At 34.3% G+C, this 12,157-nt stretch overlaps 1 protein-coding gene and 1 long non-coding RNA gene across 2 annotated transcripts in view; one reads left to right on the forward strand and one right to left on the reverse strand.

Annotated features, from left to right (window-relative positions):
- Positions 143 to 1,188, reverse strand: LOC104783270. The gene is made up of 4 exons (XR_767221.2): positions 1,034 to 1,188; positions 814 to 913; positions 621 to 718; positions 143 to 537 (listed from the first exon to the last, which is right to left on the reverse strand). It is a non-coding gene; the product is annotated as an uncharacterized LOC104783270 (long non-coding RNA).
- Positions 8,369 to 12,157, forward strand: part of LOC104783276 — a gene marked incomplete in the record, with an annotated part of 13,302 nt that continues 9,513 nt past the window's right edge. Inside the window, 7 exon segments of the mRNA XM_010508410.2 lie at positions 8,369 to 8,917; positions 9,320 to 9,529; positions 9,655 to 9,849; positions 9,925 to 10,289; positions 10,630 to 10,858; positions 11,008 to 11,176; positions 11,279 to 12,157. Of these exon segments, the coding sequence (XP_010506712.1) occupies positions 8,600 to 8,917; positions 9,320 to 9,529; positions 9,655 to 9,849; positions 9,925 to 10,289; positions 10,630 to 10,858; positions 11,008 to 11,176; positions 11,279 to 12,157 (2,365 nt within the window).

Genomic DNA, 12,157 nt, shown 5'->3' on the forward strand with positions numbered 1-12,157 from the left:
AAAACAAAAAAAATACACGGTTCCATTATTTTCTAAATAATCAACAGAAATTATAGTCCATCAAGATTTTCCTTGCATATTTGAGTACAAAATCGAATTAACTACCTGAAAAAGATGAATGCAAATTTTTAATCACCTAAAACCATGAGATGAGTGCATAATCGAATTGGAGCATGTGGGTTGATGCCTCTTGAGGTTTGAGGGTTTCTATGTTCCAAACCCTTCTTCTAATTCTACATCTGTTTTTATTTCCTTCACTTAATCTTCTCTGTGCAATCAATTTTCTAAATTAATTACTTTAAATAAGAATATATAGTCCAATACATAAACCTGTTAAGATTGATGTAAAATCACTTATGAACTGTATCCAATTGCTGACATACGAGAAATGAATCGTGAATTGCAAAGTGACGACTCAGTTTGTTTACTACACGTTGTGGTACACTTTCTTGCGACGGATACATCCCGTGACAGGATTCCCGTCAATCCGTATACTTAGACGAACTTTTCCTCAGCTGCTATTGTAAGCTTCCAAATCTAGAGACAACAACAAAGCTTCCAAATCTAGAGACAACAACAAAGCGAAGTAAGAAGAATGTACAGTAATTCTAGAACTCTACCTTCGTTTGGTTTTGTCTTGATTCATGTTGTAACATAGCATCAACGACTCTTTGTCTGGCAACTAATAGTTTTCACACATCCTCAACGTCTCTGTGTACTAAAACATAACAGATAAAGCAAACTAAATTAAAAACCCAATCACATACATCTTTTCCATATTGTTCTTTCATCCTCGTTAAAAGAAAACCTAACTGAGCGTGGAATATGAAGCACTAATCCAACGCTCGATCAACGGATTTCTACATCTTCCAACGTAGAGTATGTCTGAGGTTCCTCCTGGTTATTGCTATATCTTTAAATCCAGCGAAAACATAAGAAATTGGATGTGTCAATTTAGATCGTAGATTTATGGAAGTTAAAAGTTTTTGCTGAAGAATGAAATTAACATAGTAGATTTATGGTAGAATTTTACCTTTGTTTGAAAAGTGGATGTGAGATCCCTTTGGAGAATGTTAAGAAGGATTTAAATCTGTGGCCTGCAATCGCTTCACATTCTTATTCATAAACCCTCAATCTGTATCGATGTATCTGCAATCATTATTAATTTGGTTTATAGGGAAGAGGAGAAGGAAGTACAACAGTTTCTTAGCTAACTAAATGCAACTCGAAGGCATCTCCTAACGTCAATTAGGTTTAACACATGTAGGCTAAGTAGGCTGACATGGCATCGTAAGGGAGTGTTTTAGAAAAGCTGAGGTGGACACTTTTAGAGGGCTCAAATTGTCCCTTTTATTAGTAGTAATTTGAATTATTAGTGGATTTTAAAGTTCAATCGTTTTCTAATACATTAAATGAGAATTTGAGGTCATTAATAAGTGGATTAGAAAAGCATAACTGATGGATTTGAAAGTCATTACTTGTAGACATTTTTTTTAAAGTTAAATAAAAAATAAAATAAACTACTTATAAATTGTGTTGTAGAATTATAAAATAAGTTCCATAAAACTAATGTCAAAATTAAATAACTTCAGTTACTATAATGTTAGAATTTGTGTTTTGCACCTCCCACAAAATGAATCAATTCGAAAATCTTCTAGAACCTGCTAATTGGAAAGAGAGATTAGTAAATCAGGAGAGATAATGATATAGCTCATCAACAGGGATACACATGTACATCATACAATGTTATTTTTTCAAACAAAATAATTCAGAATGCTTTCATATTCTCTCGTCTGAGAATTAAAGTACGAAGACAAGTTTCAAGTTTGCTAAGTAACACAAAACCACCATAGATAGTACTACGACACCTCTTACAATGATGCATTTGTCAACGACAATTAATTAACAACATGATGCACGCTTCTTCATACAAATCATCGTGGACATATATATAGCCTGTAAGTGGCATGAGAGTGAGATACATACAGGAAACAAATTCAGACTGAAGAGCTTAAATCTAAAAGAAGAAAAAGCAAAACCTAATGAGAACCACAAGATATATGGTTAAACAAAACGATCTACACAATAGTAACAATGTATGGGTTATGCCAGTTGTTCTGGGAGACAAGAAACCAGAAAGACAGAATCTCATAGACAACTAATTTTAATATTAAATGTCGCTACAACTGCTCTTATCCTTGGCAGTAGTTCAGGAGAGGTTGGGTGAATCAAAAAAAGGTAAGCCTCGTCTGATATCTGAAATAGTACCCAAATTGGTGTTTTTGTCAACTGTTTGAGCAGTACCATGTTGCTCACCAACACTCAAAGAGTTTGGAACCATACTGAATAGCTTTGCATATCTTATCTTATAGCCTCAGCTTTCTTCAAATATAGGATATAAGAACAAGCTCGACTCTGGACAAATCAAATGTAGTCATGCTTTCTCTGTAAAACAACACAGAAGGCAAGATTCAACACACTTAACATGAGCTCAAACTAAACTATGAAACAAAATCAAGAAACATAGTCCATAACAGAGACATGTGGATGGATCTTTTATGTTTCCTACTCCTAAATTAAACCCAGAAAACGTTAGAGATATAACAAAAGTTCACCCTTTTAACGCAAACCACGTTTGATTAATGAAAAACATAGGAAAAATGTTAGCTTTTATCAAATTCAAGGCAAAATATAAATATCTAGATTCAATAGGCAAGAAATTAGAATCCCAAATCCAAGTTTACAGTATTACACATCCAAATCATCAAACACGTCATAAGTTTTTTTAAATCATACCTTAAAATTGTTGGATAATGGCACAACCATTGTCAACGAAATGAAAGTAGCCTTTGTCGTAGGCTCAGAGTCAGAGGTTGATCTCTAAAATGGAGGCTCCAGTGTCGAGACTGTTCTCCAAAAGCTTCTAGAATAGCCGTGGAGAGGTATAAGATGACTTGACGGAACAAATTCTAGTAGCTCGTGGAGACGAATCTGCTTGTATTTTTTTCATTAATTTTGAGAGAGAAGAGATATGAAATACTTGACAAGAATGCCGGATTGTGTTTGTTCACGTTTTTTAAAGAAAAGTACAATGAAATCCAAAATGACACAAAATCAAATTCATATTGTATAACAGTGTTTTAAACATACTTTAGAATACATAAAACAAATACATAATCCAATAACGGTAGATTTTAATGGATTTTACCAAATACACAATTGAATAACACCATATTTCAAAATACATCCAAATCCTTTAAAAATCACGATCCAATAACACCCCCTAAGTTTCATACTATTTTTCAATATAGTGCAATATAATATTTCGAAGATGTTCGATATTTGACATTATATAGGGAACTTAGATTGATTATTGGATTTTGTAAGCCAATAGTTTTTAACAAAAACTTAAGCAAATATGCATGTAAAAGAAAACTCCAATAATTATGGAAAATCTAGCAAATTTGATTTAAGGGGTTGATAGAGACAATACCTAGTTTACAATAATAATCTGATAATAAGGCAACAAAAACATAATCAAATTTATCTTATTATGCTATTACTGTAATCAAACATAATACTATTACATAATCAATATTTTGATCAATATTTTTTTATCCAAAAAACAGATTCACCGGTCACCCGCACCTTAGGATAAAATTGTCAGTTTGAACTTTTATTATTTCAACTCAATTGCGCCAATATTTTCAATATCTGCATCAACTTGAGCTTTTTACTTCTTTTTTTTTGTAGGATCATCTTCAAGTTTCAGTCCAAATACTTTGGCCAAGTACACTACAAAGTCAATACATTTTTTGTTATAGTTATATACTTGTATCTCTAAAAGATCAAGCTTCTTTGTCATTTTGTTTATCAAAAGTGTTTTTTTTTTTAATTAAAATTTTAGTATTAAATCATCTAACCAAATAATTTAGGCTTGTTAAAATAAAAATAAGTGATTTGTATGCTTTAAACTCGGATGGTGTAAACAAGTTATTTTAGTAGGCTTTGAACTTGGAAAGGAAATAGAAAATAACAGATATATTTACTAAATAGTCTAAACAATACTTCAAAAATTGAAACTTTTAAAGTATGTCAAACGTCAGGTCCTAAACCAATACCTCATCAGGAGAAAAAAAAAAACTAATACCTCATTTCTTTTGACAAAGAAAAACCAATACCTCATCAAACATAAAGAATACACGATCCTAAGTAATCTGACTATATCATTCTATATGCAGCTATATAATACTACATGTTTGACATTTGACAATTGACAGTATAAACTTAAACATCAACTTTGTTTTCTATTCTTAAGAGTTATCTATCAAAACTTAAAATATCGGAATAGTTCGACCTAACTAACACACCATGCTGGATCTATACATATATCCAAAACCTCCGAATTTCCTAACTACCCCCTTTCTAATTTTTTACCAAAAAAATATTTTTACATTAAGTATATTCTTAAACATAGATCCAAAAGTCATGCCACATTTTTAATCTTTCTTATAAACAATAGTGTCTTTTCTGAAAATTAAGATAACTTATGTTTAGCTAAATAAAGGAAAAGTAATCACAATTATTATTGGAATTAACGTAAAGAATTGATGGACGTTCTCGCTTTCGTGGACCTATTTAGGTTTTGTCGTTTTCACAAGGATATAAAAATAAAGTCGAAGTCGAAGTCGAAGTCGAAGTTGAAGTGCGGGTTGAGAAAAAAGATAAAAATCTTTATTTCCTAATCAAAAGAGAGCTAACTGTTTACGCATCTAATATTTTTATAAGTACGGACATACTAAATATAAACAGTTGACATACTTCATACTATAGTACTAAATTACTAATAAACACATAGAGATTCCAGTTTGAAAATACGGCATGGAACGTTTCTAATATATAGTTTACGTATTACTAGTTTCGCAACATAGTTATTCCAATACGCTGAAAACATGGAATCTGCGGTTTTTTTCCAACGTTTGTGTTCTTTTTTATATACAAGACGGACATATTGGTCCATTGGAACTAGACATGGACGTTGGTTTGGTAGTCTTATGAAGTTGGTAAGATGGTCAACTATTACCATGCATTTGATCATATAAATAATAAAAATAAATATTTTCTAATTTAAGTAGTTGCATGCATGGCACAAAGTATAAAATTAGCAGTAATGTAAAGTCTTGAACTGTGAAGTCTAAATTTTCATGAAAGTATTAAAAATCAGGACACGCCAATTAGTTATTTGTAAGCTTCAGATTTGATTATTATAAATATTTTATAATGGCAGAACATATGCACTCTCACATTAATGGTACAAACTACAAAATAGTGTATCATTTTACTTTGTTGTTTTAATCGGGGGGTTTAGTAATTTTTTTTAAAATGTTATTAAGTTCCATTAGTTTTTGCAATGCTCGCTTTCAATAGCTTCCACTTTGACTTTATAAGTGTTTTGATTAAAGTAAGATCCAAAGTTAAGCAAAGGGAGTATTATCTCAAATATTTTCTGGACAACTCAATCTGTATAAATCTAATCTATTATTATTATTATTATTATTATTATTGTAAAAAAGGTATTTTAGATAAGTTACATGAGCAGTGAATTTTATATTATATGTGGGTTGTGCATTACTGGTAATGCGTGACGCACTGATCTCCACATGAGATGAATTGTCTTATCTTTGTTAGTGCAATCTGAGTATTCAAAACTATTTGCCGAGTATGTTGTGTGTGTGGGATATTGTGTGTTTATTTTAAAGTGGAAGAAACAAACAAAGAGATATTTCAGAGGACACGACTTTGTATTTATCCGACTAAGAACACGACACTCATGGATGATGAAGGTGTTGGTCGGGATTGATGTTAAAGATGTACCAATCACATCACATATGCACATAAACCGTAATTTATAAACCACGATATAAATTAATCATAGAATAGCTTATTATCAAAAATCAAATCGCATGACATTTTTCTTTGAAAACACATACATGCATGTGACATGTCTAATTTGTGATGTAGTAAGCTTTTAGAATTGACTGAATGTGGTCAAACAAAAATATATGTGAAATAAATTAGGTAAATGACAATTAAAGAAAAACAAATTAAGTAAATACACAATATAGCAAAACTAATTTCTTTATAACTCAGATTTTTTCCCTTTTTTATTTAGTTGTTACATAAAGCATATTTTACGTTGTAATGTTTTATTTTATACTGTAAAATAGTATGTTTTATGTCGACCTGTAAATAATCAATCCGAAGCACTAAGCTCTAGGAAAAACACTAGACATATCTGATCTTAGCTATTACAACTCCTCGTAAAACACTAAAACTAAACGAATAAACTTAAATATGATGCTAATTATAACAAGCGATAAGTCTTGAGGATGTATTTCAGAGGACGAGACCAAAAAAAATAGACATTATCCTTTAACGAAAAAGAAAGGAAAAAAAGGTGGAAAAAGGATAAATGAAAAGAGAATGATAAGTGATGGATCATAAAAGCCAACCCATTGCATTATACACTTGCACGATTACTTGAAATTCCACATAATTCGGAACAAAAACCAGCTATATATCATTAAAATAGTCAATCAAACTATATAAATCAATTCGTATTCACTCTTTTAAATGATATACCTTCTAATCATTTAGCCTAGCTAGTTCCAAAAAAATAAGTAAAATCAGTTAGCCCTACGATCATAATTAGTGGTTCGTAGTTGTAGATGCCTCTATCGTTGCGTTTTAATTGGACAAACATCAAAAGAAAAATCCCACCATCTATGATCGACTATAGGTAACAACAACAGGATCAAAAAAAATATATACAACAAATGATTTTTGTATTATTATGGAAAGCATTTTTTTAATTGAAAGACTACTTATAGTAACTTTGTGTTATAGGAGTATAATGGGGTTATTACAATCTTCATCATAATCAATCATTAAAACAATATAAATGCGAAACAATAAAATTACGTTTTAACACTTTAATATCATAATTATACATCGCTATATTATTATTTTAAATTATTTTTACATTGTTACTAGTCTATTTTCATATTATATAGCTAGGTGTTATCAATAGGTCTATTGTTTATTTTTCTTATCGGTTACTATTGGGCAAAGGTTGCCGTAGAAAACAACGTGGAGCAATGTTGAATTGCATACATATATAAAGTTGACCAGTCTCGGTTTTTTCATTCTTGAAGTCAAGAATGGTGGATAATTTAATTTGGTCTAGTTAATAAACTAATAAGGTTGTTGTGTAATCGGGGAAAAGAATAATGAAAAACTTATAATAATGGTCCACGAATAAATGTGTTGTGATTTGGTTGAAGGAATGTGTTGTGGAGAAGAGAGCGCGAGTAAAACTTGTTGCTACCCAATTGTCGCCACACTTCCCACACGTCCCATCTTGTGTCTTTTTACCTTCACCACCACCACTTCCTCTTTGTTTTCTGATTTCACCAAAATTAACCACCATTTTTCATGAACATATATAAATTTAATTTTCTTTTACTAGCTAGTTGCAATATATATATATACGTGTACCGAGTAATGGCACAAAATTTAATAACTCAATCTAGTAAACCTTAGAGCACATGCAACACAATTAAACAAGTCTAACAACAACCTCAATAATCGCATTCAGTTAAAGCATAAACCGTGAAGCAAATTATAGTTGAATCAATAGTTAAACATAGCTATATATGGCTCCTTTAGACCACGAATGGGTAATGCATCATCATCTCTCCTCCCTGTCATTCCTGATTATTTTAAAACCAAGTTTCAAATAAACACACGAATCTGTCCTTTAATTATATAATTTACAAGAAGTTCAAAACCAAACTCATCTTTGCTTTCGGAAGTGCTCGCTCAATAAGCCAACCTCAAACTCAAAAGAAAACATATTAAACCCCATAAACATTTTTAGAAAAGCAATATTTTTATTTGATTACAAAATCTAATCAAAAAGCTTAATGAAGTCCACGTAAGCACACCAAAACGACGTTTCTGCCCCTGGTCGTAAAGCCTCTTTTTACTCCGAGCGAGAACCAGCGTCCTTGTCTCGCGGACCATATGTGTCCGTATGTACGCTCGCACGTGTCGAGATGTAATCGGTCACGTGCCATCCTGGGTTGGTTGCATCAGCATCCAACGTGGCGATGTGGATGTCCACGTGCTACAAAACCTTCGTATAGAGAGAGGCTCAGTAATAGATTATAGGAAACACACCCCCACCCAATCCCCAAACACCTTTATTTCATTCATTCATAGAAATTTTTTACAACAGTTTTTTTTTCAAAAAAAATATAAAGTATAATTTTCCAGATAAACATTAATAAAAAAGAAAAGAAACAAAAAGAAAGCAAAAGCAAAATCGAAATCGATATATCAGACAAGGCTCTCGAGAGACCTTTCTTTCTTCTTTTCCTCCTCATCGTCTCCGTTGAACAACACCACCACACCACAAAAAAACAACAGATCATTTCTATGGTGAATAGAGCTCAGATTTGAAAATTGAAGGGGATTTCTTGTTGAACGAACGAACGAACACGGAGGAGTATAAATCTCTTTTTTTGGGGGAGGAAAAATGGCGACGCCGTTGCCAGATTTTGAGGCGGCGAGAGGAGGCGGAGGAGTTGCGTCTTCTTCAACCACTGCCCTCACGAGCTCTGTTTCTTCTTCTCGTCCGTCCCCTGTGGCGAATTCCTTCTCCGAAGACGCCCAAGAGATTTCGCCGATCCTGATTTTCTTGTTCTTTCATAAAGCAGTATGTAGTGAGCTTGAAGCTCTTCATAGATTGGCGCTTGAGTTTGCTACTGGTCACCATGTCGATCTCCGGCTGCTTCGTGAACGGTACCGGTCCCTCAGATCGATCTATAAGCATCATTGCAATGCCGAAGACGAGGTAATGCCCCGTAACCTAGCTCTCTTCTTGGTGATTGTTTCTCATCGTATCCTGTACACTGCTAAATTCAGAATTTGGAACCGTCTCGACTTGGAATTTGAACTCTTAGGACATTTTGACGTTTTACCAGTTGGGGGAATTCTTGGTTGCCACATATATTTTGTATAAGATGCAATGCTAAGTTTCATATTTGTTGATGCTTTCAAACTATTGTAATACTTCGTATAGCTGCAAATTTGTCTAAATCTGATCTTGTAAGTCTCTGTTAGTTTTGTTTGTCTCTTGTTGATCATCTTAATTTGGTTCTATGAGTGCTTTGGAGATAGGGAATCTATTTCAGTATATGTGTATTGATGGAGATAGGAAAAGTTGTTGACAATTGCAAATCTGTTTTGGATGTAGGTGATATTTTCAGCTCTTGACATACGTGTGAAGAATGTAGCGCAGACGTATTCTCTTGAACACAAGGGGGAAAGCACTCTTTTCGATCATCTCTTTGAGCTGTTGAATTCTGCCACGGAAACCGATGAAAGTTACCGCAGGGAGTTGGCTCGTTGTACTGGAGCACTTCAGACTTCTGTTAGCCAGCACTTGGCTAAAGAACAGAAACAGGTATTGTTTTCCTTCACTTCACAGATGCAGGTTCTCTGTTCATTTCTATTAACACAGATCCAAATACTATAGCATTATGCATTGGTCTTTATTAAGTACTTTTGTTGTTGTTGGCTCGCTGACAGGTCTTCCCCTTACTTATTGAGAAATTCAAGTATGAAGAGCAAGCTTACATAGTCTGGCGGTTTCTCTGCAGTATTCCTGTGAATATGCTTGCCGTGTTCCTTCCATGGATTTCTTCGTCCATTTCAATAGAGGAAAGCAAGGAGATGCAAACATGCTTAAGGAAGATAGTTCCCGGCGAGAAGCTCCTTCAGCAGGTAAGTTTTGAATTAAGATCCAACATTCTAAGTGAAAACACTTTGGCTTGTTAATTGATATTTTCCTTCTTGAAGGTTATTTTCACATGGTTGGGAGGGAAAAGTGATACTGTGGCTTCGTGTCGCATAGAAGATTCTATGTTCCAGTGCTGTCTAGATTCTTCTAGCAGCATGCTTCCTTGCAAAGCAAGCAGAGCACAGTGCGCATGTGAGGGGTCCAAGGTCGGGAAGAGAAAGTACCCAGAGCTTACTAAGTTTGATTCTTTCGATGCTCAGATGCACCCAATTGATGAGATAAAGCTTTGGCACAAGTCAATCAACAAGGAGATGAAAGAAATAGCCGATGAGGCTAGGAAGATTCAGCTGTCTGGAGATTTTTCGGATTTATCTGCGTTTGATGAACGCTTACAATATATTGCTGAAGTGTGCATCTTCCATAGGTATTTCTTGCATCCTATTATTTACAATGAAAACAGAATAATTTCTATTTTGCTATTGTGTATTGGCTATCTTTTGTGACACTATTCTATACTGCGATTTATTGAGATAAATAACTAGATTTCTTTCAAAAGTTGATGTAGTTGGCCGCTTAAAAATGTTTGCTAGCTGATGATGGGTGTTTACTTTCAAGTTATATGGATGTTGTTCATTTTTGCTCTTCTCATGCTTCAGCACGTTTCTGCGTTAGAGTGTTATCAACATACAATTTTTTAATGTTTTGACAGAGATTGGAATGTCATGGGTCTATTTCTGAGATGATGTGTTTGTTTGTCGTTGCAGTCTTGCAGAGGACAAGATCATATTTCCAGCAGTAGATGGAGAGTTTTCATTTTCCGAGGAGCACGATGAAGAAGAAAATCAGTTTAATGAATTTCGATGCTTAATTGAAAATATAAAGAGTGCTGGAGCCTGTTCTACTTCGGCTGCTGAATTTTACACCAAGCTGTGCTCACATGCTGATCAAATAATGGAAACTATTCAAAGGCATTTCCACAATGAGGAAATTCAGGTGAACTATTGCTTTGCGTGCTATGACATTTGATTTGGTAAACAGGTGAACTATGAAAGTTTGGCATAAGATCAGTTGATACCAATACCATATGCTATGAGGATCCAAGATGCCAATTAAGGATGTTGGCTAACTTATAATGCTTGCAGGTGCTACCCCTTGCACGAAAGAACTTCAGCTTTAAAAGACAACAAGAACTTCTCTATCAAAGTCTGTGTATAATGCCATTGAGACTAATTGAACGAGTTTTGCCATGGTTGACGGCATCATTAACAGAAGAGGAAGCTAAGAATTTTCTGAGGAACTTGCATGCTGGAGGTACAATCTACCATACATTTAAAAAAATGAATTTAAACCTTTTTTTCAAATTATTAGTTACTCACAGTTTTGCAAAATTACTTGGTTTCCTTGTGGTTTCAGCACCTAAATCGGATGTTGCTCTCGTTACTCTTTTCTCTGGTTGGGCATGCAAAGGACGCAAAGCCGGGGAATGCTTGTCTCCAAACGGGAATGGTTTATGCCCTGCTAAAACACTAAGGAACATTAAAGAAGTCAACCTTCAGTCATGTAATGGTTGTACGTCTGCGCCATGCGCGAGTAAGAGTATACAATCGTGTTGCCAGCATCAGGATGAAAGGCCTGCTAAGCGAACTGCTGTATTGTCTTGTGAAAAAAAGGCCACGACTCACTCGTCAGAAGTTGCAAATGGGTGCAAGCCTTCTGAAAATGGTAGGTCATGCTGTGTTCCAGATCTCGGAGTCAACAATAACTGTCTGGAACTTGGTTCTCTTCCAGCAGCGAAAGCTATGAGATCTTCTTCGCTAAATTCTGCTGCGCCCGCTCTTAATTCCAGCCTCTTTATTTGGGAAATGGATAGCAACAGCTTTGGTACTGGACATTCCGAGCGGCCAGTAGCTACAATATTCAAGTTTCACAAGGCCATAAGCAAAGATCTGGAGTTTCTTGATGTTGAATCTGGAAAGCTGATTGATTGCGATGAAACGTTTATTCGTCAATTCATTGGTCGATTTCACCTACTCTGGGGTTTCTACAAGGCGCATAGTAATGCTGAAGATGATATCCTATTTCCAGCGCTTGAGTCAAAGGAGACGCTTCACAATGTCAGTCACTCTTACACGCTCGACCATAAACAGGAGGAGAAGTTGTTTGGAGATATTTATAGTGTCCTTACTGAACTTTCAATTCTTCATGAGAAGTTACAGAGTGATTCTATGATGGCGGACATAGCTCAAACTGACACTGTTCAGACTGATATTGATAACGGTGACTGCAAGAAGA

The sequence above is a fragment of the Camelina sativa genome, chromosome 1 (assembly GCF_000633955.1).
Source record: "Camelina sativa cultivar DH55 chromosome 1, Cs, whole genome shotgun sequence".
Taxonomy (NCBI): domain Eukaryota; kingdom Viridiplantae; phylum Streptophyta; class Magnoliopsida; order Brassicales; family Brassicaceae; genus Camelina; species Camelina sativa.